We start from the raw sequence: 8,913 nt of genomic DNA, 5'->3' as shown, positions 1-8,913 counted from the left end.
TAATATAGTGCCAAAATTTTCATGTTGAAACTAGGTTGGAGTTGCTCTAGAAAAGTTATCAAAAATGGTCATTATGATGATTTCTGCATATCGAATCATATCAGGTAACCATGAGAATTTAAGTGACAACGGCATGTAATTAGCAAAACCCCTTAACAAAAACAAAAACAAAAAAAATCCGGATCCTAAAATGTAGGGAAGTAATAATAAGAAACAAAGAAAAAATAAAAAACACATCCATTGAGCCTTTATTGGATGTGGCATCTCCTCAGCCATAACTATGAAGGATCTACAGCAACTATGGATCATATATTTAGTTCGATATCTATCTAGCATAAAGAAAGAGAGTAAAAGAACTTTAGAAACAAATTCGAAATTTCCATTTTTCACTTTGTTGTTAGAACTTAGAACCTTGTACCCAAAAAAAAAAAAAAACATATATCATATGTGGTGTGAAAATAGGAGGCAAAACCGCTCCGAAGGAAGCAGGATAAGGATTGCATCATTGAGCTACTCTGTAAAGAAATTTTCAGGACTTCCTACTAATATCATAATGATGGAAACCATTTAGGACCTAGAAGGACAAAAATTGTGAATCTAACCAAGAATTTCCTTGATCTTGATCTTCTGGTCTTCTGTTAGTGATGTAGGAAACAAGACCTCAAATGTAACATATAGGTCTCCCTTCTTTGAGCTAAAATGTAAAGGCATCCCTTCCCCCTTGAATTTCCTCACTTCTTTGGGTTTGGTAATTCCCTGAAGGAGGTTATCATCGCAACAGTTAGTTTCCTTTATTAATAGTGAATGAATACTGAGGACAGCATATAAAGAGCAAAATAGTGTGTGTTTACATTCACCTTTGAACTGATGTCCACCAAATGTTCGTCGAAGTGTTTGATGGTCTTTTCAAAACCAACAAGAGCTTGGACCTGAAGGGAAGCAAAGCTATGAAATCAGCTATTGTTGGATTGGTGGTTCCTTGAAGAAACAACCTACAAGAAGGTCTGGATAATACAACACTCACTCTCTACTAAACATATATCATCATCAAAACCTTATCCCAAAAATTTTTGTTTAAATTCTAGAACATATGGTCCATTACTTTGCACATTTGGACCACTAAATCCCATCATCAAATAAAAGAAATGGATTAAGCAAGGAAGGATTGGCCAGACATGCTTTCCGTAAGAGAAAGTATTCTTTACCCAGAAGTAGAATCAGTATAAAACAGAAAGTACAAGCATATAGAAAATTCTAGAAATAGAAGCTTAATTAAGTTAAAACTGAAATATCAGTAAAGAAAAATTGGGAGGAACAGTAATGTTGATTAGCTCTGACACCAATATTCAGTAGAAATGGAATGGGTACTACTAACACCTTACAACCATAAAGAATGAACAAAATAATAAAGGGAACTCAAGTGTAAAAGAAACAGTTACCAGTGTTATTGTAACGGTTGTGTGCAGGTCATTGCCTTCCCTTCTGAACTGATCATGGGGTGCAGTACGAATCCGAAACTGTTCAAAACAGAAGTTAATGTTAGTCAATAGTTTGAATTACAGTGCATCATTGAAGTCAAAGTAAATAGGTGCATCAAACCTTGAGATCTCCGGCTTCTCCGTCTATAATTGGTTCTCCATCTTCATAAAAGACCACCTCCTGTAAAAAAAAATCAGATGATATTATTACCTTAGTGAGAAAATATTACGAAAGAAAAGCAAGTTTCACAATGAGAAACTTTCAAACCATCGCAATTGCTGGAAACTTGAGATATTTAGAAATAAGCTCAAGAGAACAACATTAAAATGAAGCCGGAAGTGATCAAAGATTTGACCAGAAGCACAAAATGACAAAGTAAAATAGCTATATTAACAACAAACAGATGGGGCACTCTATAAGATTAGAGCAGGCTCCCAAGAATAAAGTTTAGCTGTATTGTACTAAATTCAAAACACAACATATAAAGATATAAAAGTGACAGATCAAATGTAAATCAATCATGGTGTTTGTATTTCTCAACAGGAAGAAAAAACATGAGGATTGAACCTTTAAAAGTAGAGCTTAACAGATATATTGTATGTAAGGTTCCCACAATAGTGCATTAATGCAAATAAAGCTATGAGATAAGAAATAGAAAGTGAACACGGATAATCAAAATACTCTTCCTTTACACTATATTGGCATGGCCTGAAAAAAGAATAAATAAAAGAGCAAAAACAGTTGCTAGGACTCAAGGGGTAAGAATGACTTCTTGTAGGCTGTTTTATCATTTAATGGAATACCCCATTTAAAGGCAGGTTCTGATAAGATGCAAGGTCAACTTGATCCAGAAGTAAAGTAAAGTAAAGTAGATGCAGACAGAGGAATAGGAATCTCGAAGACAAGTAGAAGATGATAGCTGCAGGAGTGAAACCACTCCTGCAGTTCAGCTATCAATCAAGATTGCTAGCAACAGGAAAGAAAAATCTCACTAGAAGTTTAGGATGCAAGGTCATAGCCATAGGAAAGAGAAGGGCAGTACAGAAGGATAAAAAAAATTAAAAAAAGAAGACAGCAGATAATTTAATCATCTGAAGTGTCCATTAATTGGACAGCTTATAAAGGAGTTGCATCCAAATTAGAATATTTTGTGCACCTATAGGCTTAACATAGAGCACACTTTTTACCCAATTCACCCATCAAAAAAAAAAATGCTAGAGATTAAATACGAGAATTTAAATCAAATAATCAACCAGAAGCTAAAATGAACTTCTTTGCGTAAAATGTAAATTATGAAGCATTTTGTTGATTGAAAAAAGTAATGAGTTGTAACTTGTAATAGAGCTTACATGTCCATCTTGCATCCCTTTCTCGATATCGACAGTAACAAAATATCCCTCCCGTTCATATTTGACATTTGCGCATTGTTCACAGACCTGGACGGGCAATCCACAAAAAATAAATAAATAATTGTTAAGAGACCAGGTATCAGTATAGCTTCTTACTGTTAGTAATAGGGATGCAAAGAACAATGAAACAGGGTGTTAGAGAACAATAATTTCTGTGCATGGAAATATGTTTTTGCCAACACAAACTTTCTGGGAAAGTCACAATCATGCTTTGAGACCACATGAGTGCCACCGAATAACTAAAGTTGACACCATTATGCATGATCATATGCTAGTAAATCTTCATATAAGTATTTCTACAGTAAAATAATTAACGAGTTTACCTGCTCTGTCATCTGCTGAAACATTCCAGGACCGATTTGCCTGTGATAGACCTCATTTCGACAGTTACAACGTCTCTTACCGGGGGCTGGCTTTAAAATGTTTTTCTCTCTCCAAACCTGATTAATTTCATAAAGATGATCACTCAAATAAATGAGTAATGTATGCATCAACTTAAGATAAATTCTTTAACATAAACAAGAATTCATCAAACCAAAGGGACTTCTAAAGCACAAGAGCAACCATACAACAATAACAACCAGAAGCATGTTCAACGTCACAAGACTTGTAATACCACACAGATGGTAAGATGGAAATTATAAACCAATTAAAATAAACTATGCCAGGAATCCAGTCGATATACCAAGAACATGAAGACGTCTCCACTCTTTTTTGCATATGCTTTTTGATAAAAATACTCAAAATAATTAAGACCAATGTAAAACACATGCCCAAGTCAAACACAATATAAAGTCCAAGAAAAAAAATCCAATAAGCAGATGTCACTGCATTTTACTCCGAATATTATGACACATTCATGATAATTTTTGTTCAAGTAAATATAAAATTTAGAAAGACTATCATTAGATAAGTTGATTAAAATGAAAATCATATGACCCATTTATTGAAGAAAAGGAATATATAAGAATTTAAAATCTATCTGAATAGAAGGGCCAGCATGTGTACAGTCAGATTTTCAGAAAATAAATGTCTTTCTCACGTAGATGGCAAGTTTTGAGTCTAGAGTGTGTTTGGAAGCAGGAGTTGGAGTAGTGATTATGGTACTCAACTCCATCCAACCTGTTTGGTTTACCAACAGCTAGGAACTGCTACTTCCAAAACACCCCTAATGATTTTGATTTTCATGAAACCAGAAAATGTATGTTATGAGCTTCTTAGCAGAATAGCTTGTGAATGCCCTAAACTCCCTACACAATTCCTCATTTACCTGTAGACAGTAGACAACAATACCTGATACTATTAAAGCTCAGATCCTCCTCACACCATTCAGTTGAATGATATTCAACAACACCCCTCCAAATACATGTGGCACTTCTCGCCTTCATCCTAACTTTAATCCATACCCCACCCATAATCTGCCTATCTACAATTAATATTATTGCTGCTAAGTCACCACCAACAAAGCTTCTCGTGGCATATGCACTTTGTTGTGGTTGCCAATATCCAAATACATGTGGCACTTCTCACCTTCATCCTAACTCAATCCATACCCCACCCATAATCTGCCTATCTACAATTAATATTATTGCTGCTAAGTCACCACTAACTAAGCTTCTCGTGGCATATGCACTTTGTTGTGGTTGCCAATATCCAAATACATGTGGTCCTACATCTCCTTAACTCGACTCAAATTAGAGAGACCGAGCATGACAGATGGGAATGGTTCAAGGCGAAGGACAAGAAGTTTTCTGTTAAGTCTTTCTATTGTTGTTTATTGCCGATAGGGGAGGTATCTTTCTCGCCTTCTGTCCTTTGGTCAGCTCTTGTTCCCTCAAAGGTTTCTTTCTTTCTTTGGCTTGCCTCTTTGGGAAGAATTCTTACATTGGATAACTTGATCTATAGGGGGTGGGTTACTCCGAATTTTTGCTTTCTTTGTTGTAGGGATGGGGAGTCTGTCAATCACATTCTTTTTCACTGCCATTTTTCCCGAGATATTTGGATGTTTTTTTTATCTCGTTTCAAGGTGAATTGGGTTCTTCCACTCTCCTTTTTTGCGCTTCTAGAGGGTTGGAGTTTCAATATATTCTCTTCGAGAAAGAAGCTTCTCTGGGCTATCCTTCCGTTTGCCATTGCTTGGGGTCTTTGGAGAGAGCGCAACAACAGGGTGTTCCATAGCAAGGAGAGCTCTTCGCATACAGTGATCTTGGAGATCTTAGGTTTTTTATTCCTTTGGTCTAGCTTGAGGAAAGACTTTGAAGGAGTGGGCTTCCAGGATTTTGTTTTTAATTGGGATAACATTTGTGACAATTAGCTCCTTATTGGCTGTATTTTTGACTGCCTTTCCTTTTTTCATTGCTGTATTTCTTTTTGGTTGTTAGGGGGCTATCTCAGCCTCCTTTTCTTCTCTTCTTTAATATAAGTTTACATTCATCAAAAAAAAAATATCCAAATACATGTGGCACTTCTCACCTTCATCCTAACTTAATCCATACCCCACCCATAATCTGCTTATCTACAATTAATATTATTGCTGCTAAGTCACCACCAACAAAGCTTCTCGTGGCATATGCACTTTGTTGTGGTTGCCAATATCCAAATACATGTGGCACTTCTCACCTTCATCCTAACTTAATCCATACCCCACCCATAATCTGCCTATCTACAATTAATATTATTGCTGCTAAGTCATCACTAACAAAGCTTCTCATGGCATATGCACTTTGTTGTGGTTGCCAATGTTGGACCGTAGAAGCCAAACTCCAATGGGTAGGGAGTTTTCCAGTAGTCAACTCACTTTAACGATGGGAATTTTGTCGGGAACAAACTGGTGATAGAGAAACTGTAACATAGAGATCAATCCTAGAAAGGAACAACTGAAAAAGTGCAGCATCATGATTAATTCAAGTCTCCAAAAATGGATTAGTATGCAAAAGACAAAACAAAAAATGTTGGGATTTTTCAATTATGGCAGCTACAAGTTTAGCATAAGTAAGATCGGGCGCGGTATAATAATCATCCTTTTTTTATCATATACATTAGGCACTTTATCTACTGTAACTTGTCTATTTGGTTTCACTGGTTGGGATATTCATAATAAGGAGGAGAAGGTGAGGTGGAAGCATAACACTGTTTTCTATTTGCTTCAAAACTTCTTGTCTCCTCTCCACTTTGTAATATTTAAACTTCAGCTGATATTTAGTTTCCACTTTATTTCTTTACATGTCTAGTGACATGCAAAAACATGAAATGATAAACCAAAGAAACTGCAAAAAGTTATGAAATGAAGTTTTCTTTCAGTGACTATAATTGGACTCTGGATCCTATATCCATGAACATGGTCAGAATATGAAAAAATAATAATGATTTTCTAACACCCCCCTCTGACATATGCTCACATATGCCCCCTGGCGTGGCATGTGCTAGAACCATAGATCTTTTTCTTCGGGATACACAACTGCACATATTTATGGGGGTGTGCAGTTGTGTATACTGAGGAAAAAGATCTGTGGTTCTAGCCTATGCCACACAGGGAGCATATGGGGGTGTATCACGTATGTCAGAGTGAGTGTCAGAAAATCACAACTCTATGAAAAAAGATTCGGTCTAGAAAAAAGATCTTCCATACCTTCAAGGTACCTCCCATGTACAGATCTTCTAATGTTGCATCCAGTTCGACAATAACATCATCCCCTTTGGCAATTTTTTCTTCCTCTTCTTGTGCACCTCCTCCACCAAAGAAGCTAAAAGAAACATTCATCTTTGTCAGCAACAAGGGGCATCAATTATCCCTACATTTAAAGCTTACAAAAGTAAACAAAAGAAAAACACAAAAACAAAGACAACTGAAAAGAGTGTACATATTTATATAAAAGTGCTTGGTCCAGGTAAATAGAAAACTATGACACCCATAAATAAAAATAAAAAATCAAACATCAAACAAACAACAAAACCAAATTGATAATAACATCATTAACATGTAAACAAAGCTTCAACTACAGTTTTTGTTTTTCTTCACCCCTGGAGCTAGTACTAGTTTTTGCGTCATAAACAACAGACTGTTTTTATGTTGAACACAGAGCCTAACCTTTGTACTATGCACTTATCGAAAAAAAAAAAAAAAGTATTCATATGATATATCTGCCTCCATTAAAGATACAATTAAGGGAATTATTCGGTGAATTTAAAGATTCTGAGACCACCCAAACTCCCTTTCATGCAAATAATACCATGACTACCAAAATTTTATCTAATCCATTGCCAAACATAAAACCAGAACTTCTTTTCGGCTTGAAGAGCTAATAAAGCAATGACCTGAAGTCAATAGTTTCTTGCTGGAAATTTGATGGTCAGTGACTCTAAACTCATTACCTTCAAGACATAGGGCAGAGATACTATATTGTGTCTTTTATTCTTTGCTGAAGTGTTCATCAATATGAAGTTCACCATTATTATAATATTTCAATTGGATAAAGCCAAAGTCTCCCCTACTTTGTAAAATAGATTTTTGGTCTCTTTGGTAAATATTCAAAATATCACTGCACCTTCTTTTTCCTCTATTTTCACTTATTTCACCAAAAACTCTACACGTCAAAAAGTTCCCAGATATCTTAATTGCAACAACAAACAAATTTGAAGCAAGATGAATAAACTAACCCAAAAGTGGATGAATTAACAAAGATAAAAAATGGTGATGTTAGTGTTCATTGGGCCGAAATCATGCCTTGTAAGCTGGTTTTGGATTCCATTATTGTCAAGAAGAGATACATCAATTTCAATAATGGGAACATTGGGATCTACTAATTCCACATTACAAATGTCAGCAACCAGAATCCCATCTCCAAAAAATCACTAAGAATATTAAATTACCAGTATTCTTCACCTTTTAAAATTTCCATAAAATTATTAAAAATAAAATAAAATCATTAAAGTTGGAAGATGATTGAAACTTACGAGCTAAAGATGTCTTGCATGTTCATCCCTCCACCCCGGCCCCCACTCGCCGCATGTTGCTTCAATCCCTCTTCACCATATCTATCATAAATATTCCTCTTTTCGGAATCACTAAGCACTTCATATGCTGGTGAGGAATTGTCATTTAAATTAGGTAAGACTCATTTAAAAATAAAGAAACCCTAAAATCGAAATAAATCAACAGAAATGGAAATGAAACATATGTAATTTATACCATTGCTTATCTCTGCAAATTTTTTATTCGCCTCTTCGTTTCCCGGATTCTTATCAGGATGGAATTTCAACGCGAGCTTCCGATACGCTCGTTTGATCTGCTCTTCAGAAGCACCTTTTGATATTTGCAATATATCATAATAGGTTTTCCTACATAAATTCAATATAAATCGATTAGAAATCAGATAAAAAATCGAAACCGAAAGAAGAAGCGAAGAGAACTGTAGGAATCAAATCTTACCCTCCGAAAACAGAGAGTGCGAACGATAAAACGCAAACAAAGAACAAAAAATTCGTTCTTTGATACGCCATTGAAACTCTGGTGCGGAGATCAGGAGAGATTCGATCTCTCTCCCGCTAAAAACTAGGTTTTCCAATAAGAACCAGAGATTGATGAGAGGAAATGAGAAAAAATAATAAGTTTCTCCCAAGATTTGGGATCCGAATTAGGGTTTGTTTCTCGATCTGAGATTAAGCTTTCTTGGATTTTTGCTTCTTAGATTCTCTCTCTTTCTATCTTTCTCTGCGTCTGAGAGAGTAACGACTTTATACATCACAGACGCTTAAAAGCAACGTGTATCTTCAAGAATAGGCCAATGGGAGAGAACCTAATAGTAATTTGACCAGTAGAAATTAGCCACGTGGCGAGACATTTTGGCGGTCCCACCTTCTCCTTTGTCTAAAAAATACCAAAAATCCATTCAAGAGTTGACGCGACTTGCAGAAGTCTTCACGGAAAAATTTTGCGTGGATGAAAGCCTAGGATCGACGGTGCAGAATCCTTCACTGTAGTGTTTATCTTTTTTGGAAGAATTTGTAGTTAAAATTTTGCCCATAT

The 8,913-nt window shown here is 35.7% G+C and overlaps 1 protein-coding gene across 1 annotated transcript; it reads right to left on the bottom strand.

Moving 5' to 3' along the window:
• Positions 1-225: 225 nt before the first annotated feature.
• Positions 226-8,617, bottom strand: LOC147396108 (dnaJ protein ERDJ3B-like). The gene is made up of 10 exons (XM_086450669.1): positions 8,317-8,617; positions 8,077-8,225; positions 7,842-7,968; positions 6,517-6,631; positions 3,212-3,328; positions 2,829-2,915; positions 1,600-1,659; positions 1,440-1,517; positions 858-929; positions 226-756 (listed from the first exon to the last, which is right to left on the bottom strand). Exons 1-10 carry the CDS (start codon positions 8,385-8,387, stop codon positions 598-600), a joined length of 1,035 nt encoding a protein of 344 aa, XP_086306795.1. The 5' UTR covers positions 8,388-8,617; the 3' UTR covers positions 226-597.
• Between the last annotated feature and the right edge of the window lie 296 nt (positions 8,618-8,913).

This window comes from Akebia trifoliata, chromosome 8 (assembly GCF_017979445.1).
Source record: "Akebia trifoliata isolate Shusen 1 chromosome 8, ASM1797944v1, whole genome shotgun sequence".
NCBI lineage: Eukaryota > Viridiplantae > Streptophyta > Magnoliopsida > Ranunculales > Lardizabalaceae > Akebia > Akebia trifoliata.
This window is presented reverse-complemented; position numbering and strand designations above follow the sequence as displayed.